This window comes from Mustela lutreola, chromosome 11 (genome assembly GCF_030435805.1).
Source record: "Mustela lutreola isolate mMusLut2 chromosome 11, mMusLut2.pri, whole genome shotgun sequence".
Classification (NCBI taxonomy): Eukaryota; Metazoa; Chordata; class Mammalia; order Carnivora; family Mustelidae; genus Mustela; species Mustela lutreola.
In genome coordinates, this window is record NC_081300.1 from 44,522,848 (window position 1) to 44,550,463 (window position 27,616).

Consider the following 27,616-nt stretch of genomic DNA (forward strand, 5'->3'; position numbering starts at 1 on the left):
ACATCCCCATCTGTCTGCCTCCAAACCCACTTCGAAACACCAGCCCAGGGAGCCTCCCAAGATGCCTTTCCAAGACAACCCCAGACCCTCAGATCATTTCTTCTGAAACAAGAGCTAGTGATGGTTTGCACAGCACCTGGTATTGTTTTCTGTATAAAACATTATCTTCTCAACCAGACAGTGAACACTTTGTTGGCTGGATCTGTTCTTTCTCCACGTTGTCCCAGAGAAAACAGACATTTAATAAAGGCGTAATGAACTGACAACAATTTTTTTTTAGTTTGACACATTCTGCTTTTATTTTTCTGAGAGGTGGGGGATGAGCTAAAGGTACTCTATTTCCTTTCAGCTTGTTTCCAAAATGTTCGAGTGAAGAAGGAAGGAAAGATGGATAGTGCTACACCCAAACTCACATCACTCTTACGGGAGAAATTTGGGTTACAGAGAGTGTTACTGTTTTGTTTTGTTTTGTTTTGTTTTGAGCAAGGTTTTATATTATAAAGCCTTGCCTTTTCTTTGGGAACCCAACACACACACACCCCACATACATACGTGTACATAGGTACATACACATACGTATGTACATACACATGAGCAGTTTTTTGCTTGTGTGTCATATACCTGTGGCTTTATACATGTCATCTCTTATCTATCGAACAGTAGGTATTCATTACTGTCATTTCACACAGAAGTTAACTGATGCTCACAAGTTCATCTGGCCAAAATTACCTGGCTAGGAAATGGCAGAACCAACCCTAGCCCTTAAGCCAATGTTCTTTCCTCTATATAGCATGACCTGTCTCAGGTGTCCACGAAGGAGCCATGTAGCTTGGGCGTGGGGCTCCATTAGTTTGTTCTCTTATCTTCTTCCAACTCCTAGCCCACGGCCACCAAAACCTGGCCACACGGTCTGGCTCAGGATAATCTCGTCCTGCATTCCCACGTCTACACCTTCCATCCCCGAGTATCCTGATCAAACCCACTCACACGAAAGCACGATGGCAGAGGCAGCAGGTACAGTTTGGATTCAGGGGTCTGGGACTTCCGGTTTTGAAACAAACACTCCTCTAGGACAGGATGGTATCAGATCAACTCTTAAAAGCATGCTCAGCCTCAATGGATTCCAAAGTGATACCCAACAAACTCTGTGGGAAAAAAAATAATAAATTCCGCACATATAAATGGGGTCCGTTGGATCACCTTCTCATTAGTTACATCTCCTAGACAACTATGAACAAGCATCTTCAAAAGTACCTTCAATTACATCTAGGTAGCTTGGTTAATAACCCAGTGTGACATCAGTCACTTAATCTCCCTGGGCCTCTGTTTCTTCTTTTATTTGATTGAATTATATGATCCCTAAAGCCCCCTTTAAATATGAAATTGTATGATTCTCTAATAGTGAGGAAAGGGCCTGTCCGGGAGGAAGAGGGTTGAGGACAGTGCAATTTACCTGCAATCTACAGACGCGCTTTGAGGGGACGAGAACCGTCCGAAGGGAATGCTGAAAATGATGTGAGTTCATATTGGAAGGGAGAGGATATGAGGTTTCTTTGGATTCTCGATGGAATTGATAACCTCCCGAATTTGCCAGCTACTGGCTGTGGAACTAAAAAGTGGTTATGGGGAGCTGTCCCCCACAGAGGGCTGTGTTCATACTGAGGGCAATCTCAAGGTCCTCTTTTGCCTCTTACAAATGGTACGATACAAAATACTGAGACAAAAAGGGCAGCCTGTTGAAAAGGCTGCTAAAGCTTCTAAGGGTTTTGTCCTGTAAGGTGGCAAGCAAGGTAGTCCGCTGTTTGCTTGTTTGTTTGTTTGCTTCTTCAGTGTAATGGGGCTCACCTGCATTAAAATGCTCTTAGGTGCAGCACCTGGGTGGCTCACTGGGTTAAGCATCTGCCTTGGGCTCAGTTCATGATCCCAGGTTCCTGGGATGGAGCCCCAAGTCTCCAGGCTCCCTGCTCCGTGGGGAGCCTGCCTCTCCCTCTCCCTCTCCCTCTGCTTTTCCCCCAGTTTGTGCTCACTCTCTCTCTCTCTGTGTCAAATGAATAAATAAAATCTTTTTTAAAATGCCCTCATGTGACAGTTTCGGTTGCAGATTTTCACCAAACTTGTCAGGTGAGCCTTTCCAGGGCTGGGGTCCTGGAAACCTACAGATCATTTTTACCAGCATTGAAGATGATCATTCTGCCTTTGAGAGTCACTTAGAGATTCCCATCCTGGCCATATTCCTTTGTGCATCATCTTTAGGAAAGTCGACATTTGGCCTTGTATGTGATAATCGTGTCTTGTATTTCAATGTATGTCTATAGATAAATGGTAGCTGGGATCTGAGAGCCAATTAAACGTAAAAATTTGGAAGAAGTATAAAAATAAGGGCTGTATCGGTTTCTCCTAGAGATGTTTCCAAATGAAAACAGGCTAAATACAATGTCTACCTGGGATCAAAGTCAAGAGCTGATATTTTGTTGTGAGGGACAATGTTCCATGTTCACTTGGCGTCAGATGAGAAGGCATCTCCTCAAGAAAAGGATACGCCACCACTCAATGTCAGGGCAAAGAGGAAGAACTGGATATTTGAAAACAGAAACTATAAAATGAAAGATAATAAACAGGTGAGTTTCAAACAGAATCATCTAGATACAATGGCCCTTCCTTATAAGCAAAGGGACTCTGAACTTGAAGGACTCTTAGAGGTATGAGTGTGTGTGTGTGTGTATGTGTGTGTGTGTGTGTGTATTTCGCACTCCCTTGTTTTAATTTTAATTGTTTAAATTTTAGTTTTAATAGTGGTAAAATATACACAACATAAAACTTACCATTGTAACCATTTCTAAGTGTTCAGTGGCATTAAATATATTCAGGTCCTTATGCAACCATTATCACCATCCACCTGGATAGAAACGTCTGGAGTGTTTCCATCTTCCCAAACTGAAACTCTGTATCCATTAAATGTTATAATTCCCCATTTATTCCTCCCCCTGTCCCTGGCAGCCATCATTTAATTCTCTGTCACTATAAAATTTGACAACTTTGGGTATTTCCTAGAAGTGGAATCATATAATATTTGCCCTTTTGTTCATTTGACACATCTTCAAGCTTCACCCATGGTGTAGCTTGTGTCCAACTGCCATTCCTTTTTAAGGCAGGATCATGTTCCATTTTATGTATATGCCACATTTTGTGTATCTGTTCATCCATCAATGGGCATTTGAGTGTTTCCACTTTCTGGCTCTTGTGAAGAAGACTGCCATGAGCCTTGGAGTACAAATTCCTGATGGAGTCCCTGCTCTCAGTTCTTTTGGGTAGGATCATAGATTGTAGGATAAGTTCTCCAGGGCCTTGAAAACCTACAACAAAAACCACTAATGCAAAACTAATAAAATCACCAAATCCCAAGTGTGCTTATTCCTCCCCTTACCTACCCATTAACAATCTTAGTCTTTTTCTCCCCCTTTTAGCTGTTTTTCTAACGTATTCACTCTTTCATTTATTCATTCGGTAACTAGTATTTATCGGGCACCAACTGTGTGAGGCCCTGGAGACCCACAAAAGACAGACGAAGTTCCTACCTTGTGGAAGCAGAAGGTAATCAAATAACAAAGAAATGCACAAATCAACTAGTAGTCCAAAGAAAATTCCAGTAAACTATGAGTCCTTATGACAAAGAGCACTGAGCAGGTCCTAAGAAAAAGGAAGGCTTCCCCGAGGAAGTGATATTCAAGATGAAGGATGAGCAGGAGTTCGTTCAGAGGTTAGAGGAGGGAAAGAAGATTCTTTGTATAAAACGTGCCTCCCATGCAAAGATCCTGGAGCAGCGAGCTGAAAGCTAGGAGTGGAGCCCCCAGGGTATTGGGGCAACCCAGACTGGGAAGAGGGACACTTGATGTGGGTGCAAAGGGGTGATGGGCCAGATCAGGTAGGGCCTCAAGAAATTCTGGTCTTTAGTCCAAAGGCAGGGAGAAACCGCTGAAGGGATTTACTTACTTTCTGAGCATCTCCTGCTGAGGGTCAGACCCTTTCCATCAACAAGAGAAGTCTGTGTCGTCAGGAAGTTTAGGAAGAGGAGGATCTCTGTCTCTGTACGGTGGCAGACGTCTTTCCTGAGCGGGAAGGGGAGAAACAAGCTCTTTGCATAACTCGAAGGCTGCGGGCAGAGTGGCCAACCATCTTGTCTTCAATATTAGGAGCTGGTGACTTGGAGTCTTGTTCTTTTGGAACATCTGTTATTGTCCGGATAAATACTACCATGGCTATGGATGTGGAGTTTGGAATTCTGTACCAGCCAGAACTTCTGCTAACTACCAAGGACATTTGGTATTAAGCAAGCCAGAGGTAATCAATTCTGATGCTTTAGGCTATTAGACCTCCCATGGGGTTTGGGAGACATAGTTCTTCTCTACAGAAAATGGTACAACTGCCTTGGGGGGAGGGCGTGTCCTCTTCCTGGCCCTAATGTATTACACAATGGCCTCTGCCGGAGGCTAGGTACCTGACTTCCCAGATCAGGATCCAATTCAGTTTGAGAACTTTTAGTTTCACTAAAACAAATGGAATTTGCTTTCATGGGCAGGAACAATTTCCTTTGCTTTCTTCAAAAGGAAATGTGTGTATCTATACCTATAATTCATATGATCCTGCACACAGAGACACACTACAGGCCAAGAGAAGAAAACTGGAAGCATCTTAACTACTTTAAAATATGAAAACAGACTTCTGCAAGGACTTTCTGTGATGTGACACGCGGTGCATATAACCAGGCAGGGGGTGCAAGGCTTTCATCTTGTGAAAGGTGCAAGTTTCACTGAAGCTTAAGTTGGACAAAGTAATTACAAAGAGAAATTTCCTTGGGATGATGCGGTTTTGTGTACACAACTTGCCTGGGGAAGGCAGTATCAGCACCCGCATTAGGTTTTGCTGGTCTAATTAGGAAACATACACAGTCAAGTTTCTCTGAAATTAAGAGCCAACTAATTAGGCCATGAAGTTCCCTTAGAACTCGCCTTGGTTGGGAAACACCTTTCCCTTTATTTGTCACCCACAGAGGATGAGGGAAGGACTGAGAAAGAGAAGATGTGATGTGAGATGAAACTAAAGGGACACAGATGACTCGTAACCAACAAATGGAGAACATATCAAATGCTCTTTTGTCCATTCAGCCCCCAGGCAGTCCAGCATTAGACCCTGGGAGCTGAGCCACGGTGTAGGGACTATGATCCAGCACAGGGCGGCATGGGTAGTCAACAGCACGGGAATGTGCGAAAGATATTGTCTGCTTCTTGCCTGCCTACCTGCCTCCTCTTGCTTCCAAAAATGAGGGTGGACATGGACGACACAAAGGTTCAACCACACCATCAATAGTACTCTTCCTTCACGCAAAGTCCTCCCTTTCCTGCTCACTCACAGGACGGAAAGATCTAACTGATGTTTGATCTTTATATCATGTATCATAACCCAGATGTATCATGATCTTTGTAACATGTATCATAACCCAGATACATGCTTGATATATCTGGGTTATGGGCTTGGCTAAGGCACCAGTGCACAGGGTATGTCAACAGCTCCGAGAAACTCGGTTCTGTCTAGAAAGAGATCATCAGAGAATCTCAGGGGACCTTCCAAGGGGCATGACATGAGAGCAACTCCACGAGTCAAAGTCTTCATAGGAAAAGGAAAGAGAAGGAGGAAGGAGGAAGGAGAGGAGGAAGCACTGAGCTGCCTGGGGGAGTTCATCATTCAATCTGGGAGCTTGACATCCTATGAATAAGGAAAACGGTTGATTTTATTCCTCTTGCTTTACTTACTCTATCTGTGGCATAGAACCGATTTTTCAGAAAGTGCATTCACTATTTCAGTTTGTATTTGTTTGGGATCGAAGAAGCCAAAGGTGAGTATAGACCTGACAAAATCAAGAACTAAATGACTGGTTATAATCTGTGTATAGTTTTTCCTGTTCTGTTGTTGTAATGCACAAAACTAGAGGCAAGATGAAATTTGCTATTTTAATCATGTTTAAGTATACAGTTTAGCGGCATTAAGCTCATTCATGTTGGTATATGACTATCACCACCATCCATCTCCGGATCTTTCCATTCTCCCCAATCAAAACTATGTAGCCATTAAAAGATAGCTCCCCATTTCCTCCTCTCCCCCAGGCCCACTAACTACTGGTCTCCTGTCTGTCTTTATGAATGTGACTCTTTCCAGGTACCCATGTAAGTTGGATCGGGTCATGTTTGTCCTTTTGTCCCCACTACATTTTGATATGGCCAGAGAATCTAAACATTAGTCATAGCTAAACTCTAGGTATAATCAATAAAACAAAAACAGTGTGTCAAATAATAACATCATTTTCCAGGTTCTGGGTTACATGCTTTCTCTTTTATATTTTGCATTATGATAAGTTTTAAATGATACATTTGTTGCAGTCCAAAAACTTAGCCCCTTCCACCCAAAAACATTCCTTTCAGTAGGCTTTACCGTAGGGAAGAAAATGTAGGGAAATTCTTGTCCCCCACTTTGGGGAAATGACAAATAGTGGGATCATAATAATGTTTTACCTATCAAAATTTTTCAGAAGAGAACAATAAAAGACTGAGGAGTTACTATCATTATCTTATAAGCTCTTTTACACAGCCTTTGTTTTGTTTAGGGACATGAGCAATTAGAAAAGAAATAGACACACAGGCTTTGTGTTCTCAGCAGGAGCTGCTATATGTTCGGTACAATGGATACGGGGTTTTTTTTTTTCTTTTTAAAAAATTAAGATATCCATTATCTACAAAGCAACCTTAAAGGGACAGATTGAGGATTTAATTTTAGAATTTCATGTCTGACTCTCATAGCCAGATGGTCTTTACACAATGGAAGTTCCCCACCATCATTCATAATAGTTTCTTATCACTACTATCATTAACGTTATTATTAAGAATAATGTGGAAATCATTTAAACGCCCATGTGGAATAGTCTTGTCGATTTGCTCCCCACCTCCCAGTGCCCATTTTAACTGATCGGGCTTATACTCATTAAGACTCTAGAAAGTGCTTTCTCTTTTGATAACTTTAAAGAAAGTACACAGATTCTTGATTCCTATAGCAATTTGTTAATACTGGCTCTTACTAAAACTTGGAGACAAATATGTTTGTCTCCTGTTTATTATTTTTGGGCCAGATTCTTTTTCTTTATTCTTGAATTTGCTTTTTTAAAACTAGAATGTATTCATGATTCTTTTTCTTTTAAATAAATTTTATGTTTTTAACCATAGGATGATCCCATTGAATAAGTTTTATAGGGTTTTTTTTTTTTTTCAGGGTGGAGCAGGGAAAGGTTTTTTAAAAATTGAAATATGACATCCATATCATTAGAGTTTTAAAGTTAGTAATATGCTTAAGGCAGACTTTTTATGGTTAGCAAAGCTGAGAGGTTCTGACACCCAAAGGATGTACGAAGAGATAACTTACATAAATGTATATGGTGCCCCGGAGGGGCCTTGATTATATTATGGGGTTTCTCATGAACAGCTTTGGTTCAGACAGAAGAACAGTGAAGCAAAGCTAAGTGGTTCTCTACCGAATGGGCTGTGCATGAGACGCGTTTCCCTGCAAATAGAAGTACCTTTCAACGCCAGCTAGTTCACGATGAGGCACTGAAACAAGAAAGGAAACAAAATAGCTAATGAAATGTTTTCCTTATTAAAAATGCCTCCTTAAAATAACCACGGCATCACTTTAAAATGGATAGCCTCACAGATGACAGGGAACAAGCTGAAAAGGATGAAGTCAAACGCTTGGGAAGGAAGAATACACTTAAGTTGGAGAATGTAGAAATTGAGTACAACAATATACGACTGATTGATTGGACTACTTCTTAGAGATTTGAATGAGCCCTGAAATTCATTTCTTCTAATATTCAAAACCGTATTTCCTTTTCTTAAAAAAATTTTTGCTTTTAAAGCACTTGCTTGTACTTGTTTTGTAATTCCTGAAAGAGAAAACATAAATAATTATAAAGAAAGAGATTTGTGGCAGAATTGTGGTCCAGCCCCATTTCTTATACCAACAATTATACACAATGCTTAATTAATTGTTTTATATGTGTGAGGCAGTCTTGTCAGAATCAAGGATGCTCAAAGGAACAGAGTTTTCCCTAGTAAGCAGCATCGACAGACCTAGGATTGTTCACGGCTAGATTTACCTTGAAGAAAATCTCATTTTCCCCATTATTTGACATGAAAAGGTGAGGTGTCCATGTGATTTCGAGATGAAGTAATAAAATGAGGCTAAGCTATTCTCGTCAAAAAAGATCATCCATGGAAATATCATTAAATTCGGGATCTCCTATTGCATAAATATCTTTCTTTTGTTTTCCTCTGTCTAAAATGGTAATCGAGGTATCTGGCCACCATCAAGTTTTATTTCTGAATTCATCTGTGTTGCTTCACAATGTGAGGTTATGGCCAGTATTCACGCTGCACAGCCAGAGAAGAAATTTTGTTAAAAGACCAAAAGAGAGGGACACCTGGGTGGCTCAGTGGGTTAAGCCTCTGCCTTCGACTCAGGTCATGATCTCAGGGTCCTAGGATGGAGCCCTCATCGGGCTCTCTGCTCAGCAGGGAGCCTGCTTCCCCCTCTCTCTCTGCCTGCCTCTCTGTGTACTTGTGATCTCTCTCTCTCTCTCTGTGTCAAATGAATAAATAAAATCTTAAAAAAAAAAAAAAAGACCAAAAGGGTCTAAGGGCTTTAGTATAAGGACTTGGCATCTGTTTCTGTTCAGAATTATGGGAGAGCAGAAATTGACGCTTGCCAGCAGAATCTGCTGCCATTAGAAGATCCACTTCTTCCCAATGTGAGATATTACAGACTCTTAACATTGACAGTGATATAGAAAACTATCATGTTTTCCAGAGACTAATTATAAACAGGTGGTGGTTGGGGCCAAATCTCCAGGAATCACAAACCCATTCTGTTTGAGCTTATTAATGCCTCTATTCAACTCCAGGAAAATGTGCACATTCCACAGTATTATAGGGAGTTTCAGGTTGATTGATAAAAAACAGGTGATTTCCTCCAAAACACTGACTCGAAGATAAAATAACCTAATTTGCCTTCCTGCACAGCAGCGCCTCTCATGGTAGGGATAGGTGGATGGCGCTGACGGTCTGGTGGAAATATTGTCTGGTGGCACGGAGGGAGAAGCCGTGGCTGCCTTGCGGTGGCGAGGGATGTCCACGCATGTCCAGGCTGAGTGCAGGCGCTGACACTTCTCTCTTCTTCCTAATGGAAAGTGCAGTGGGATTTTTAACTTGGATCTGGGTGTCTGGCTTCACTGGAAGGTTTTGCAATTTCACATTTCATCTCAGCTACTAATGTCCACATCTTGTGAAATTGGCACCAAGAATGTACTGCAGGGCTACCCCTGGACCAAGCCATGACGTTCTGTGCCAACTCGTGATTTGAGGGTTCAGTGACCACCATGCGACCAAATGAGCTGTCCCCACATTAACAGGAAAAGGGACTGCTGCGCCCCTTAAAGAGCATCCCGTTTTCTCTTGCTCCACGGTCAGGCACTCAACTTTTTTCCACCAAGCTCCTGGTTTCAATTCAAAATATCCAGTCATCGTTTTTATGCCTTAAAAACTGGCGGAACTCATTTTGATAGGGAGGCCCAGGAAGATGGAAACAGAGGTCTGTGTTTTCTTCCTGATTGTTTTCTTGCTGACGATTTTATTGCCATTGTCTTCCGTGTTGCTAACGGTTTTTAGGCTGCTGCTCTCACTTCAACTATTTATTGAAAAAGGAGGTTCGAAGGATTTTTAATATACTTTTGCCCCCAACTTCTTCATGATTGGCAAAAAAGCACTGTAGAGCTCACAAAATGCACACGCTCACTTGCACAGATAATAATCGGATAAAAAATACTTTTGGGTAATTTCGTGATGGCAGGGGCTGACTGAAGCAAAGTTGGTAAATTCGTGTCTTATACCAGGCAAGAGATGGACCCTGCTTTTCACGTGCCATCTCATTTAAAAAAAGAAAGAAAGAAAGAAATCTATCTTAGAATTTAAAGTCAGTTGTCCCCCATCCTTGGTTTCTTTGTTTCTTCTCTTTGTTTTCCCTGATACAAAATGAATTTTCCCTCTGAATCCTCATAGTCTCAACTTTGAGTCCCCTTCAAACTACAAGAATATAAAGATCCTCTCCACGATAACTTACTCTGTGGCCCATTTGTCACTGGGATTATGGCAAATTAAGCAATCAGCTGAATGGATGGATCACTTTAAAACGTCAGTCACTTACAGCTTCAAAAGAACGTCCTTCCTCTAAGTGATGCCATTCTGAGGTATTTAAACACCTTGCAAATGAACATTTCAGAACTCAGTTTGCTCTAGTGAATATTATCCTCTTCAGAGCAGTTATCTTGGAAACCGAAATCTCAGTTAATTCTGCTGCTTAAAATATTTTGCTACTAGTCTTTAGTTCATTTAAGTACTAATTAGAAAATTAGCCTCGCTGTGTTTTGTCATATTTTCTTTTTTTGGAATCTAAATAGTATAAGCCATCTTCATTATTCACTCATTCCCAGACTTGGTACTAATTTGGGGGAGGTGGAGGGAGCGTGGTGTTACAAAAGTTAAATGTCAAAGGCCAAGGATTTGCTGCCATTAGAGATATTTGAAAGAAGGTGTTAACAGGTTGTTAGAACAAACTGCAGAAAGGGAATGCTGAAAGTATGATTTTAAGCCATTAAATTAAACAGCCTAAAAAGCTTCAAAGGGGCACCACTCACCTTGGTTCTAGTCCTGCCTTTCCAGACCTCATCTTGGCCTTGTCACTGACTGTCACTGACTTGTGTGACCTTGGGCAAGCTTCTTCCACTTCCTCATATGTGAAATGATTTCAAGAACTAGATGTCCACAAATGATCTGTCCAGCTCTAGCATCCCAAGACAATGACAGGAGGCTCTCCAGACTTTAATAAAAGTCACTTCAGGCCACACCTTCAATGTATTAAGTCCTATCAGTCTCTTTTCTTTCCACATGCTTCTGTATTAACGTTTCATGTGCCATTTGGGGGCAAGAAGAAAGTTCTTATTCAATTGAACCTAGAGTCTTGCTGATATTGAAAACAACTCCACTGCAGGTCAGAGGATGTATCTACCTTGTGTGGAGGGCAGGAGAGAAGGAGAACATGCCAAGAAAGATGCGATTTTGTTTCCTGTTGTTTTGTGAGCCATTCACTTTTTGTTCTTGCATGTCACTGATATTCTCAAACCAGAACTTGTTATGTAAAAAACCAAAAAAACAAAACAAACAAAACCTACCAAGACCCCTGATTCTCATGATGACGTTAATAATCTCTCATGTCATTATTACACAGATCTGATGGATGATCTTTTTAAAGAGCTTGGCCCTTCCCTTCTCTGCTGGTCCTGCAGCAGTCGCTTACCTTAAAAGAAAGATGAGAGTTTAAAAAAGACTTCCTGGGAAATGCTGCCAATCGCAGGTATGCACAGGACACGTCTGGTTCTATTTAGTTTTTTTTTTCTTTTCTCCCTTCCTTTTTTTAGTAGCCTTGGCCTTACAGCCTGGTCTTTTTCATAAGAAAATGTCAGCAAAGTCTTTGAATTAATGAACTGTGAAGGGCTCAAAAAAATATACCATTTCAAAAAGTATCCTGCAAGGACAGAACACTAATGAGCGGTGACCCTAGAGTTACAACCAAATATCCCACTCTAACTACAAAGAATTAAGATTAGGACTGGCTCAGGCACCAGGTCTTTGAACAAAGACCTAGAGAGGAAGGAGAAGTGATGAGGAGTGGGGGAGGTCAGAACCAGAGTCGCAAGCTGGGGAAATGTGTTTATGTTAGAGTCTCTTTAGCTCTGTTGAGCACTTCCATCAAATAATGGAATTATACACCCCCCCCCACCATAGCCTCCCCCGCCCCCGAAAAAGGTACCAGGTGGAGGGAAGCAAAGAAAAGGGAGCAGGCAAGATATGTTCAGAATGTTGATCAAATAAAACCTAAATGATAGGTCTTTGGCTACACCTAATGTAGGTTTTGTTTTCTTTTAATTTTGCTATTAAAAAAAAAATGTGGTGTAACTCCTTCAATCTTTTTGCAATTCTGCATGGTTGAACATTTGAAATGAGTTTGTGTATCACCCCCAGGCGCTGATTCAGACCTGATTGGGGCAAAGCAGACTGCATGTGCTTATTTTTATCCACGTCATTTGGGACGTTATGTCGCCAAAGGAACCAAAAATGTGCGGCTCTGTTGCCAAATTATCACCTATCCTTTGATCAGACATCAACAAGTTGTGCGACCTTAGCGTAACAGCAATGTCAGGTCAACTTGAGAAAGTGAAGAGACAGCCCCAAACACAAATAAAAAGAAACAACCAACAATCCTTATAATTATCATCATCTGCTGCTTTTCCCTCTTTTGGCAAAGAAACACTCCATCCATTTGCAGAAATCGCCCGCGGAAACGTTACATCAAAACTAATCACAACGATTAAAATCAGCTTTTCTGTGCAAGAGGAGGGTAAAAAGCAAGTTGGAGGCTGGAATAAGATTGTTTTTCCACCCAAAAAAAAAAAACTGGAAAAAATTTCTTATATGTATATTTATCTATACGTATACGTAGAGCTTTATTTTTGAAGGAGATCAATTGTCTGCCCTGTGATCAGTTAATTTGATTTAAGTTTTATTTTGGAGATTGATTTAGACTGGAGGTAGAGGCATGAGCTAATTGTATCCTGATCCTTGCCTTGAGGGGTTTCAAAGCCCTGGAGCAACTCTTCTCTGTATTTTGTTCTGTCTACCTTAGCCAAGCTATTGCATTTCTCTCTGGTGTGGCGAGCCGAGCAGATCGCTGGGAGAGAAATCGGAAAAGGGGGGAGAGGAAAAGGAAAAGGGGACTTGGAGAGAGACTTTGTGCTTCAATGTTTCAGGTAAGATCTGACGGTTTGGGTTTGTTATTATTTGCTAAGGAGGGTATGGCTGGGACTTTGGGCGCAACTCGCTTTTACGCATGTGCCAGGCATGGGGCGAGAGCGCGGCACACTCGCACACACACAGCCCGCCGCGGCGGCTCGCGATCCGCTCTGGATCCGCTCGGGCCGGCGGCGGGGCTGCTGCTGCGGGTTCTCGGCTTTCTTCCTCGAGCAGGAGCGGGCGCGAGCGGGGCGGAGCGGGCGCGGCCGGCGGGGCCGGGGCCGGGGCGGCGGGAGCCCGCGCGCCCGGGCCCGGTTCCGGATCTGGGCGCGGAGACGCCGCGGCTCTCGGAGCCCGTGCCAGCGCCGCCCGCCCGCCGCTCGCGCGCCAGCCTCCCCGGCGGCCGCTTCGCCGCGGCTCTCCCCCGCCCTCCCCTCACCCCTCCCTCCCTGCCGAGCCGCGCGCGTTCCTTTCTTCCCGGCGCAGAGCTCCGCGCCCGCACAGCAGCCCCGCCGAGAGCCTCCCGGCGCCGCGGGCCCGACCCGCCGCCGCCACCGCCGCCGGCCGAGCGCAGCGCCCTGCGGGGTGCGCGGGGGCGGCGGCGCCCGGGGCTCCGGTCCTGCCTCCTGCCGGGGGTGGGGGCCCGCCGCCCCCTCCTCGCCCGCAGCCTCGGCGGCGCCCCCGGATGCCCCGTGAAAGACGCCATTGTGGCTGCGGAGCCGATCGGGCCCCGAGGCGGTTTGTCCTTCCCCTTTTGCCCGGGCCGGAGCGCGCCGCTCCCCTTTGTGAGCCGCGGCCGGTGCCCAGCGCAGTCCGCCGTCCGTCTCCGGCCGGGCTGATCCGGATTCGCCGCCTCCGCCCACCCGGGCGCCTTTAAAGCCCCCTCCCACCGCCCCCTCCTTTTTCCAGCCCCCCACCCCCACCCCCGGGTGCAAACGTTTCATTTATTTTTAAAAAGCTCTCATTCCTCTTCCTCCCCACCTCCTCCCAGATAAAGGGCACGGCACATGCTCCGGATTAGAAGTCTCCTTGGGAGGCGGGGACGGGGGAGGGGGCGCTCGGGTGGGGGAAGGATGTGAGCGCTGCAGGTAATGGCTGTGGTTTTGCTGCGCTCGCCTCTGCTCCGCGGTGCCTGCAGCGCCCAGTCCGAGTCCGGAGCCCGCATCCTTCCCTCCCCTTCTGGCGGCCAAGGTTCCCTTAAAGGGACAGAGTTTCCTGGCCGCCTCCGGTCTCCGCCGCTCGAACCAGCGCTTGGGGCACAGAGGTGGGCGGGAGGGATGCAGTTTGGCTCCTTCCAGACCTCTTTCCGTCCCGCACCCCCCACCCCCGCCGCCCCTCTTTATGGAAATGTGAAGTGTGCTTCCTCTCCCGCCCCCCAGAGGGACCTGGCTGGAAAATAAAAGAGTCCGAGCCTCCTGGAAAAAGCGCGGGGGGGGGGGGGAGGAGCGGGGTGCGTTCTGGTGAATTGGCGTTAAAAGTGAGGTCGAGCCCCCAAAACATCCGGGAAGAGGCCACCAGACGTGCGATGCCGGAATCCCTTACCTGGACGCGTGCTCCACCCAGCCGCCCGAGTACCGAAACTTCCTAGCTAGAGCGGGTCGGCAGTGTCTGCCTTTGTGCTTTCGAACACTTGCACTGTCGGGGAAATGATTTTCTGGGATCAGAACGTTTTCACCGTGGCCGCGCTTCGGGGGCTAGCTGGGCGGGCGCCAACTAAGTTAGCCAAGTTGCAAATGGGGCCGTCGGCTTTGTGCGTGGCGAACAGCACACAGGAACTGTCCAGTGTCCGCCTGGCACGGGCTTCCTCGCTAAGAGGGGCACCGCGGTAGGCAGCAGTAATTTGGTGTAAATGCTGCATTACCTTTTAGATCATAGAGAACTGGCGGCTGCTTTCAAGCAAATCCTTGACGTGTGTGTGTGTGTGTGTGTGTGTGTGTGTGTGTGTGTGTCTCCTTGCTGGAACTGGGAGAGACATAACAGTTTAACATACTCATTCTTTAAGAAACGTTTGCCTTCTGTTTTCAATCAACTAAGCTGGCAGCTAGAGATACAAGTTTATTTGAGAATACCCTCTGGGTACCAAGCATGCTTGGATTGTTTTAGCAAATTAAAAATGAGCAAAATGCTTTTACCTTCTCAGCAGTAGACTCCTTAAGAGACCTCCTGTTTTGTGTGTATGTGTGTTTTTTAGAGAAACATCTTCTGTGTTTATCTCAAATGTGTTTTTAATGTGGAAAAGGAGAAAATAAGGGATTTTTAAAAGGCTGAGGCTGATGCCCTAGCCTGATTCATTAAATCCGATTTTGCATCAAGGAATTTTACCTGCATATGTGGGAAATCTGTGGCAACTAATAGCTAACCTACTTGGTGAATGTGAAATAGTAGTGGATCAATTTGTCTCCTGGATAATGGGCAATGTGTCGGTGTATCCCTGGTGTTTATTTTTGTGTGGCATTTGGCTTACCTTGAGGGGCTGGTGTGCAGGAGACCGCACACTGGCGGCCACGATTTGGCTCAGGAGTCCTGCTGCTGCTCGACTGCAAAGAGTTGTTAGCGACTGTTCTGATGACAGTAGGTTTCATGTTTACTGATGAGGCTGCAAAGGTGACCGCTGAATTTTAAAACTTTGCATCACGGAGAAAACTTCATTGGTTTAGGCACTATGTTGATAAAAAAAAGAAAGTCGCTAGGCAAACATAGCATACATTTGCTGGGAAGAAATGTTGAAATGAATTAAGCGTGAATGCGAGTTGGCAAAAACTCTCCCACCACAGTGTTCAAAATGACTGCAGTGATTTTGCTGTATTAATTATGCCTGAAGCACAATATAAAGTTCTCCAACACACACTAGAGGTCTCTCTTCTAGCTGTAAGATGTTCTTGTTTGTAATTCTTTGCCAGGGCTTGCGTAGTAGGGGTGCTTGGTGATAGCTCTGTTCATCCTTATTTAAGTAATAGTGATTTACTGACCACCCACATTACTCTGATGTGAGGTATTTATTTCAGAGAATATTCAGTAATTATGGTACGACTTATACTACCTAAGTACTAGGAAAGTAAATGCATTAGGACTTCTACTAGATGATGATGAAAATGTATTATTCCATTTGTTGAATAGCATTGTGGACCTTTCGGCATACAATTATTTATCCAAAGCAATTTGTTCTTAAATGTAAAAGTAATTAGCGAAAGATGTATTGTATCCAAGAACTTTCTGAAAATTAAACTTCCATGTAGCTCTAGGTTTAGCAATAAGTTACTTGCACAAATGCTTTCTTGTCTCCACATTTCAAAATCAGAATGATTGTTTCCTCATTCTGAAATGTGATGTTTTCTGCTAAGATCTTTTCCATTTACATCACATTTGAGACATCAGAGAATATTTATTTGTGAACCATCAACTCATCAGGCCTTTTATTTAGTTGGATCTTAAACTGTATTTCTGAACCTTCTTTGGGATTGCAGTTTACAGTCTCCCAAGCGAGGAGAGCTCTTAGTCTCTCCGTCTTTAGGATGAACCATCTTGGGAATGAAAATGAAAATTTCAGATGCAAGCACGTTTGCTTATTTTAATAGCTTACTCATGCAGAAGTGAGAATTCAATTTTCTTAGGCACTCTGGCTTTTCATTCATAAGAATGTACTAGATGTAAATCATGTTAAGCGTGTTGATGAGTTTGATTTGAGATAACTGTGCAGAAAGCAACACTGAGAGATTATCCTTTAAGAATAACAAGGCAGTATTCATTCAGTTCATTCATTGATTTCAACAGCTATTGTTTTGTGCCTGCTGTATACGCAACCCTGTGCTGGATGCCCAGAGACACGATGGCGAGAAAAAGGCATTCAGAGTCCCCATTTCCCCGAGCTTATGATTCACATAGAGAGACAGATGTTAATCAAACAGTTGAACAACAATTAGAGCTTTGAAGGAAAAGGGACATAATCAGGTCTGTGTCTTAAAAGGATAATTCTGATGTCACTGTGGGCAGTGAATTGTGGCACCAGGAGTGGGCAAGGCATAGTCTTTGGGAGGCTCTAACCATCATCCAGGCAAGAGAAGACGGAGCCAAGGTTCAGGCAGTGGCAGGGGAAACAGACGGATGGAAGGATTCAAGGTGTTTGTGGAAGATAAAACTTGACAGAATGTAGTAGAAGGATTGGTTTAGCGGTGCACAAAGAGCGAGATGGCAAGCGGATGCCTCGGTTTCTGACATGGTAACTGGAAAGACGCTGGGATTGTGAAGACCGGGTAGGTTGTGTACCTTTCATGTCACTTGTGGTAGCCAGGATGAGGAGCGGTAGTGCAAAGGGGAGCCTCATTCACATCCCATGTATCTGATTTCATGAGGGAAACCTGCGTCACTCCTGACTCCGCCTGTTGGGACAGCCGCGTACGAAGCCTCTGTTGCGGCGGGCACGGATCTCCCTGCTCTGAACCTCGTTATCCAGGGTGCCTTTTCATTTCTCAAGGTGATGTCCCCTTGATCCGACGCCAGCTAAGTTGGAATTCATCATTGGAATAGGCTTATGTTTCACCTTCTGCAAGAAAATCAAGTCTGTGCCTTATAGTGCAAAGAATTAGGTTAAAAATGTCATAAGCATGTATTAAATGATTAGAAAACTCCTTTGACCATTGCTTTGTAAAAGTCCATTTACATACAAAGAAGTGCCACAAGGATCACAAATCGTTCACTGACAACCTTGAAGGACCTTAACACAGTGACGCATGTTGGGTCTGATTTTGAGTTGACTCCGCTCTGCTTTCTCCCCCTTAGATTTCAGGGCACGTGCCCCCATCCCACGTCCCTAACTTTTGGTCCTGATCCTTGGCTAGCGTTGACCCAATACAACACTTTCATAGTGAAAGGGGACACGATCTGTGGTATTTCTAATACCTTGTCCATTTTTTCCATTCGTTTTTATTTCTCTAAAGCTCCTGGCCTCACATCACACTTCCCAAGCATGTACAACAATCAGGAGGTAACGTTTCGCCCAGTATGGAATTCACCACCAAAATAAGGAATAGTTAAGCTGATGAATAGTTAAGTTTAAAGTAATCTTATATTAGATATTCCGTTTCTCTTTCAACATCAAAACTTACAAGAAAGCAAATTTCAGCAAAAGAAACCTGCCATGAATGCTTAGAATAGCTTTCTTTTCTCCTTTCTGGTGGTTTTCCTTCTGGGACATCCTAGGCTGGAGCTCCTACCTAGAAATTCAGCTTTCATTTACTTCCAGGAAACAATCTGAAAATCACTCTCAGCATAGGAGTTTGATACACAAATGCAGTTGCATGGGATGCTCTTTGCAGAAGGGATTGGGGAGTTCTCATGTGGTTGGTCCTGAGGGCAGGCTCTGCTTGGAAAGACATCTTCATTTCAACCCAAACACCTGGAGATGCATCTCTTCTATAAATATGGGAATGATAATAACTCTCCAACCTGCTTTATAGGATTGTGGAGAGACAAAATATGAGTATGTACAGCAAACGGATGTGGAAATAAGTAGCATCAGGCAAGCCTAAAGGGCACATTTCTCTGAAGGATCTGTCCAAATTCTGGCCCCTTGCTGCAAGGAGCAGAGGGCAGTCTGGACTGCTTCACTAAACCTCCAGAACAACACCGTGAGGCAACCCCACCTTCCAGGGGAAAGAACTAAGGGACAGAAAGATGATGTGACCTGTCTGAGGTCAAAGGTTAAGTCTAGCGGCGCTGCAGGGATTTTAACCCAGCAGGCTGATTACAAACCCCTACTCACCACGTGTCACTCAACTGTCCCACCTACACGTCTAGCCTTCCATCCAGTAGATGCTGTTAGAGCACTTTTCATAGGCACTGGCACAGAGTGCTTTTCTTCTCCGCCATCAGCTTCCGTTCATCCCCCCACCCTTCTTCTCTCTGCCCCACCTGCCCTGGTATCCCCCACCAGCACCTGCCCCTGCACCCCACTATTACATGTGAGAGAGAACAAATGAGTATTCTTCACGCCCACCACAATGGGGATTCGTTTCCCAACCAGTGAGAACCAACTACAATTCAGGGCTTGCTGCCGACACCAAGCCTGCTCTTCAGAAGAGCTAAGAACTGAAGAGAATGTTAACTGGATAGATTTCAAATGCTTGCTAGAGGAAGGGATAGCCCTCCCGATCAATCTTTCCAAAGCTTCTGCTGCTACATTACTGAGTGTTGTGTAGCACTTTAACTTTGCTGGAAATCTGTAGCTAATGGAACAGAAAATGTGTGTGAAATGAAAGACCCAGACTCTCTACATGGGGGGAAAAAATCTATATTGTTTTCATGTTGTCAGTCCTTCTCTCCACCCACTCACTCCCACTCCCCACAACCAAATCTTACTCCTGCTCTTTGTGACCGTATTGTTTCTTAATCTCCCTAAGCTTCAATTTTCTCAACTGTAAATGACACACGAGTAGTCACTAGAAATGGGTTAATAATATAATATATTAGATATTTATAAATGAAATAAGATCATTGTCAATGAGGTAATAAATCCTAGGGTAGTTCTGAGGATGGGATAAGATGTAAAGGAATGCATATATACCTAGTGCATACTAAGCACTCAGAATATATAAATTTAATATCATTAACTAAACAGGGACCACGTTTATTCCACTTTGCTTCCTTAGTTCCGGATATGTGCCTGGCACACAGGCTAAGTGCTCTCAATAAGTCATTGTTGGATACATGAACAGGGAATTTCAGAGTACACAAGAATAAAGCCAGATGGTGATTTCACTTCCCTGTAAGTACTTTTTGCCATTGACACAAGGGTCCAAGTTCTGTCAGGCTCCCTTGCTGTGGATAGTTATGGGCTGATTCTACCAATTAAATCAGCCATTTGGGGAGAGAATAAATTTGATCTGGGGAACTAGGCATTGCTTCAAAGATGTCATCGGTTTACCTTTCGATTATTCACATGATAATCCTGTGCACAGCTGTCATGAGATTTCCAAAATCTGCAGAGATTTAGAACTGGCGCTATGAATTGATGAAACCACTAGGTTCTAAACCGATAATGGGAATCTGTGACTTTGCTCATTACATAGCAGAGAAACATCGGAACAGGTCTGATACCCATTCCATCCAGCAGATGGCAGTGGTACACACTCACAAGCAAATTCTTGGACTAGCCTCCGGTCTTTCTCTTCACTTTCTCACCATTGCCCCACCCTCGGTGGCAAAGAAAGTCTGAGCCAACTTGAAAAACCTCCCTTGGCTCTTTCGCAGGAACAACTGAGGCTCCGCGGGGGTGCGTGGAAGAATCCACGCCTTGGAGTCACCCATTTCCCCCTGTGCCTTTGTCCCGGGAGGGGAGAAAGGCAGGCAGGGTGATCTGTTCGAAGCCACTCTTTGCCAGTTTCCCGGGGATCAGGAAAAGGTCTGTGCGCCTGTGCATTTAAGCAAAGCGGTACAAGAAAGTGCTGGCAACCTCTGGCATGTAGGATGCTAGCACATGCTGGGGGTCGAGAGCATCTGGGTTGCTGATTAGTAATCAGGAATACTAATGAAGATGACAAGCCATCTGAAGCAGGCATTGCCACCTGGGAGTGGAACCGTCACATGCAACTGGAGACCCACATCTACCTCTCTTACGGGGGTGGGGGGTGGTCGCTTGGAACTGTGAACCCACTGTTAGCTGTTGGCTTCATTATCTGTGCAAATGGGGGTACTGACAACCACCTCTGAGGACTGTTGCAAGAACTAAGTAACACCAGGACACCGCCTTCTCTGCGCCAGGCTGTTTTCCAAAGACTTCGTAATATAGTGTCAGATCAGATCTTCATTCATCACCCAAGTGGGTGGCACTTTGGTACTTTCCAATGAGGAAATCAAGGCCCAGAGTGATTAAGTAACTTGTCCAGGGTCACATACAGGTGAGAAAGTCAGGATTTGAACCATGCTTCCGACTGCCACCACTAGCTGGTAACTATGAAGCACTTTTCTTGTGCTGGAAACTTCGTTCAGGTATGTTAGTCTTCTAACCTTCTCAGCCACCTGTAAGGTGGGTGTCATTGATTCCCCCATCTTAGCAAGTGAAGAAAAAAATACTCTGTGTCCTGCTCTGTAAGAAGCACAGGAAAACAAATGAGGAGACTGTAAAGTACTATAGTGCTAGATGGTGGGCCCCGCAGTAACGGCTAAAGGGATTTGGAGCTTATCTCTCAACCAACAGTGAAAACACACCGGGGTTTTGTTCAGTGGTTTGAGAGAAGGTACCTGGGAAAAAAAAGAAAAAACAAAAAAAGTTCAATGTCTTATTTTACCCTTCAAAATTTCCATCAGGGTTCTTAGATATTTATAACTCAGAACCATTTTGAGAAATGGTGAGTGGCCCACGAAGATGAGGGTTGGTCCCATTTCTGTTTAGCACTGCTTTCCTCTCCAGAGTCATCGCTCCTTATTTTTTGGGGGGACGTAGGAAGAGCCAGGGGCTTTGCCAGATGGCCATCACCCTCCTCTGCACGTGAGGGCCAGGCTTCTAGCTCAGCGCCCGTTGCCTGTGAGTTCCAAGAAGTCACAACAGTGAAAGAAATTCACCAGCTATGTGAACTAACTCAGCCTCTTGCTGATCAGAAATGCCATTTCAACTCTGGGAACAAAAGGCAGGTTTTAGAACCTGCAGTCTAATGACTTTGGACCCGACTTCTCAGCAGTATGCCCAAATGAAGTTTGGGAGAACAGACGGCTCTAAACAAGGGCCAAAATTTCAGAAGGAAGCCTTACTCAGTGTGGACAATACTACAGTTCAAAGGTCTAAAGTATCAAGAAATGGGTCATTCTGAGGTTGCACAAATTAAACCAGCTAAGAGCTGTAGGGGGTTTTCTGTAGGAAACACAGATCCTAATTTAGACCGACCGACCTCTAGTGTAGCTCATCCCCACTTAGTAGAAGGCTCATGGGAGCCCACAACCAGTGGAGTCACAGGGACCCTGCCGGTCATGTATATTGCCAGGGCAGTGAACCATGGCTGAGTAAGTTGAAGACAGAACAGAAGTTCTGCAAACTTCTACCTTAAAGAATCAGAGACATTTCTTACCATTTTTTTCTTCCGATTAAGCCTTTGTGCTCATGCAGATTTTTGAACAATGTTATTCTTTCATTTCTGATATCTCTTTATGTCTAAATGCATTAGAAACTAAGACTATTTCCAGCTAAGGCGCTTTAAAAAGTTCAATCATTTAGCTCTGTGTAATTGTTCAAGGGGTCTTCTTTGTTTCTTTTTCCCTCTCACGGAAAATTCCGAGTCAAATGCATTTTAAGATGTAGACTCAGATTCAAATTTTACTTTGAAAACATGCACACAGATTGCTTTGAGTCACACTTTTTTTTTCATTGTATCATTGAAGCATTCATATATCCTGAGTTATTTTTGACAGCTCTTTTGCAAATTACGAATGTATGGTAAACACCTTCCCAAATTGTTCTGATAAGGAATAGAACAGATACACTTTTTAACACTTGAAAATTATACCTTCTGATAAATTTGTGTTAACCCCATAACTGTTTATTATAGTAGATAAAGTGCTCCTGAGCTGACTGATTTATAAAGTTCTTTGTGAATAACTGCTTTTATTTTATTATTATTATTATTTTAATGTATTTATTTGTCAGAGAGGGCACACAAACAGGCAGAAGCAGAGAGAGAAGCAGGCTCCCTGCTGAGCAGGGACCCCCCCACACACCCCCCACCCCCGATGCAGAACTCAATCCCAGGACACCAGGATCATGACCTGAGCCTAAGACAGCAGCTTAACCAACTGAGCCACCCAGGCATCCCGAATAACTACTTTTAAAATTGAGTTTAGATAACTAGACATATAATACAGACTCTTATGGTCAGTTTTATGTGACTTAAGAAGTGATGGTATAGCTTCCATATGATCTACCTTCTCTTCTTTCCATTGCTCTCTGCCTTTTGGCCTCATAATTACTTTCCGTTTCAATGTCTGCCATCATACAGTATGACCTCAGCATTAACATGAATGACTCAACTGACTCCTTAATGAATAGTCCCTCCCAGATTTGAGCTGCATTGGTCTTCTCTAAAGCACTGACTAGTTTGGTGGTTCGTATGTAGCAGCATGGCCTGGAGAGCTCGTTCAGAGGCCTGCCTCCACCCAACTTTCTGATCAGACTGGTCTGGGATGGGAACTAAGGGTTCGCCTTTCTAACAGGTCCCCAGGGGTTGCTGATGCTGCTGTCCCAGGGACCCTCCTTTGAGATGCTCTGCTCTCAGGAAGAGTAGGCCCTCGGGATGTTCCTGGAGAGAAATAAGGATTCATCAGTCAAGCAGATTTGGGAAACACTGTACCTTTCTTTGACACATGCTGGGCATTTTCATCACAAGGCACCTTTCCAACTCAGCAAACCCTGGCTTTCCTACTCGGTCCTACCAAACCTGCTTTTCGAGCCTTCCCTGGTTCCTCTCTGCTTACTGCTCTGAGCCTCCCTCCCGCCCGCCCTGCCTGCTTGTCATCTCTTCTCTTCAGCCTGGGCTCCGTGGAACACCATTTCTACAGTGCACTCACTAGCCCTCTCAATGTCTTTTTTGTGCAGCCCCTCTGCTACTCCCACCTTGCCAGGGCAAGCCCCTCTTTCCACACTTCTGATCCTGGGACCTGAGGGACACAGGAGAAAGGTCACAGAATTCTTCTCACTGGTGCCATTGCATAGTCATTTCATCTTTGCAGCCTGTGGAGACTTCCTTGGTTTTTACTGTGCCAGGCACTACCCTAAGCCTTAGACATAGCAACAAGCAAGGCAAAAAACAAAAAACAAAAAACAAAAAAACCCAGGGTCTCCTGGAGTTTATACCCTAGAGTGGGGGGATGAGAACTTCATCAGACACAGTTAAGTGCTGTGCAAAAAAATTAAAACAGTGTAGGCAAATGAGACCTCCAGAAGGAGATGACATTGACCCTGATGTCTGCATAGCAATCATGGTAGCCCACCTTGTCGGGAACCCTGATACTGCATGACAGCCCCTGGTTTATTTCTTATCTCATCCCTCCCCCCCCCCCCACCCTACCCCCGCCGACTGTTCTCAAATTCCAAACCCATTCCCACTTATCAGATAAACTGGCCTCATGATTTATTGAAAAGTCGTCCGCTCTCTCCACTTCCCGGACACCAAAATTCCCATCCACGGCTCCACGAGTCCTCTCTGCCTTTCTTGCTCTCACTGGCCCCTTCCCCTTAGTCTTGCCAAACACTCCATCTGTGTTTGTCCCCCCTCCACCCCACATTCATGGGTTGAGCCCTAACTAACCCCCCCGTGTGACTGAATTTGGAGTAGGGCCTTTATGGAAGTAACTAAGGGTAAATGAGGTCATAAAGATAAGCCCCGGATCCAGAAGATCCAACAAGATTCGTTTTCTCGGAAGAAGAGACACCAGAGAGCTTGCTGTCGTAAAGCCATCCATGAGCCAGGAAGAGAGCTCTACCCCAGAAGCCAAAACTATGAGAAATAAGTTTAGCTCTTTTTCAAAACCACCCCATCTATGGTATTTTCTTAGGGCAGCCCAAGCCGACTAAGACACGAACCAGAAAACCCCTCCGCCTCGTGCCCGCTGGCTTTCCTCGCCAGCACAGTCGGCTGTCCCGCGCCTCCCTGCCGCCCCCCTCCTTCATGGGTCATCCTCCTCGAGTCACCTGTTATTTCAGAGTGTGTTCTAGTGCCTTTTCGAAATGGAACAGCACTGCAAGACCTAGGATGCTCTAAAAGCCTTTATTTTTAACTTCTCTTGGGATCGGGACCCGTGCAGTCGCCCATAGTTTCATGCCATTTCACTGACCTTAAACACCAAATTCAGTATCTGCTCATCCCCACATCCAGTCACGTCATTCGGTGAAGTCACCCCCCCTCCTTTTTTTTTTTTTTTAAAGATTTTATTTATTTATCTGACAGACAGAGATCACAAGTAGAGGCAGGCAGAGAGAGAGAAGGAAGCAGACTCGGAGCAGAGAGCCCGACTCGGGACTCGATCCCAGGACCCTGGGATCATGACCTGAGCCGAAGGCAGCGGCTTTAACCCACTGAGCCACCCAGGCGCCCCCTCTCCTTTTTTTTAATTTTCTTCAACTGGATGTTTTTTCAAACAATTTAGAGAAATAGGGAGATGTTCTGTTTTGTATTCCTCTACATCCACACCATTGGTTTCTACCTCTTCCCACTTAGAATGCTGATCACCCTAAGCAGGAGTGGAAGTTTGAAAGGCAAGACTGGGAAAATCGATTCTTTTTAAGAAAACTTTCCTGCCTGGACTTTGTCTTCTCTAATTTAATTAGAATCCCATCAAGCATTGCTTATTTAGTAGCGTTGTGCCTCAGACCCATCCATACTCCACAGGCACAGCATCTCCAGGGGAAGGTCAAGTGTCACTGCTTCCCCAGATCGACTATAGCATCCAAACCCTAATCTGGCTCGGCCGAAGGAGGGGTGATAAGGGCTGGAGATGAGAGAAAATCAGGTCAACACCCTTCACTGCTGCCATGGATTTCCTCCGAAGCTTCTGTGCTGATCATAGAAAACTTCTGGGTCTACCCCATCCCACCTGCACAGGGGAAGCCAAAAATTCCTAGCCAGCACCTCAGTGATCTAAGAACAACTCCAAAATTCCACAGCATGTGGAAGAGAGGCAGGCAGAGAAGGGAGAGCTGAATGAAGCTGTGTCTACAAGGCACTTTGCACAGGGCCTGCCATGGAGTAAGTGCTCCAAAAATGATTATCCTCAATGCCATTGTCGTCGTAATCACTGCCATCGGTCATCACACACACATACACACACATGCATATACACTAGTATATGAGTGAGGATTCTTTCTGGTTCTACATGGAACCCACAAGGATTGGAAGAACTCAAGATGAAGTTGTGCAGCTCTTGGTGGAGATCTGACACCTGCCGTCAGAGCTGCCTAGAGGGCTGGGAGAGTCACCGAATTCATGCTGCAAAAAGGGCTTGGAGCAGACTTTACCTGTTGGACTTACAGTTAAGTGTCGAGGCAAGCATGGGACTCCAGAAGGAACGCACCGCAGGTTCTAGGATGAGAACCATAAACTGAGAGTGAGAGACATCTGCTTTAGAGTCCAGTGGGGAAGCGAGAAAAGATGAGGGAATAGAAGATGCATCTCAGAGCTCTGGCTGCCTGTCGAGCAATCGAGGAGCAAAATGCGAAGCCAGTAGGGAAGAAGATGCCATGGGAAGAATTCATAAAGCTGAGACTGAGCTGAAAAGGGCGAGGAGATCCTGGTGTAAGGGAAGTATATTTTTAAAATCCAAACCATACAAGTAAAATAATAAGAGTCTATGTTATGGGTTATAAGCAACCAACATATCAGACACTGTGGGGCTCCAAGGTGGGCCAACCCCTGCCCCACAAGCTTGGACTCTTGGGAGAAAACAAGATAAGCGACTGGGGGGTGGGTGGGCAGGGGGTAGTAGACAGAGGGCTGGAAGCCCAGTAGTGAGCAGGTGGGAAAGCTTGCTGGAGGAGGTGGGGGTGTAAATCAGTCTCAGAGACCCAGAAGTACAGCACGCCGGGTTAGGACAATGAAGGGAACCAGGGAAGCGGGGTGGACATGCAAAAATGAATTTGAAAAGTTTGAAAATGAGAGATTAGTCCGTGGAAACAGGAGTTTGGGGAGGAGAGCATCGCGTCTGCTGGCCTCCTCCTCCTGAACGCACCCCTTCCGGCTCTCTGACCTCTGCGTGTTGGCCACTCTCACATCCCGCCCTCTGACTCCGCCATCCTGTCCGACGTGTCCCTGAGATTCCTCTGCTGTTTCCTCTTTTAAATATTCCATCCGTTCTTCCCAGGGAAGCTCATGTTCCTAAACTTCAGTATGAGCAACGCAGCCAACACCACTGCTGTCCACCTGTGCGTGTCTGTCTGTCTGCCCTAGTGAACGTGTGCAGCTCTCAGACAGCACCCTCTCATGAGGTCCCGGAGGAACTCGTCCCTTCCCGGTCCTCCTGACCTTCCTCCCTCCTGTGACAGCTTAGCCACCTACTCAGGTACGCAGTAAAGAATCCTCAGGATTTCCCTCATCTCTTCTTTTTTTTTTTTTTTAAGATTTTATTTATTTATTTGAGAGACATATCACAAGTAGGCAGAGAGGCAGGCAGAGAGAGAGAGGGGAAAGCAGGTTCCTTGCTCAGCAGAGAGCCCGATGCGGGGCTCGATCCCAGGACCCTGGGGACCTGAGCCGAAGGCAGAGGCTTTAACCCACTGAGCCACCCAGGCACCCCCCTCATCGCTTCTTTTGCCTCAACTATCTCCTTGACACACACTCACATGCATGCACACACTCATGGACACATGTTCTCAGGTGCACACCACTGAGTCGTCGTCTGTTCTTTCCACCTCGTGCAGGCCTCCAGACTCATCACCTCCTTCCCACCCCTGCACTCGCCGCTGACCCTCGTGCATCTCCTTCCTGTGGGCACCCCCCTTGTCTTCCCCAGTACGCTTTCTGAACGACTCCCCACCCACACAGCTCCTTCATACACCCACCAAAATTCTTTTGAAAGATTTTATTTATTTATGTCAGAGAGAGCGAGAGAGCGAGCATAAGCAGCGGGAGTAGAAGGCAGGAGGAGAAGCAGGCTCTCCCGGGTGAGCAAAGAGCCCAACATGGGCTCATGACCTGAGCTGA

The 27,616-nt window shown here is 45.1% G+C and overlaps 1 protein-coding gene and 1 long non-coding RNA gene across 2 annotated transcripts in view; one reads left to right on the forward strand and one right to left on the reverse strand.

The window, feature by feature from the left end:
* Positions 1-305: 305 nt before the first annotated feature.
* On the reverse strand, positions 306-14,558 carry LOC131811230 (uncharacterized). The gene is made up of 3 exons (XR_009345853.1): positions 14,484-14,558; positions 3,991-4,106; positions 306-1,145 (listed from the first exon to the last, which is right to left on the reverse strand). It is a non-coding gene; the product is annotated as an uncharacterized LOC131811230 (long non-coding RNA).
* Positions 12,811-27,616, forward strand: part of KCTD1 (potassium channel tetramerization domain containing 1) — a 179,857-nt gene continuing 165,051 nt past the window's right edge. The window contains exon 1 of the mRNA XM_059139512.1: positions 12,811-12,958. Coding sequence (XP_058995495.1) covers positions 12,950-12,958 — 9 coding nt within the window. The 5' untranslated portion in view covers positions 12,811-12,949. The remainder of the gene's footprint in view (positions 12,959-27,616) is intronic.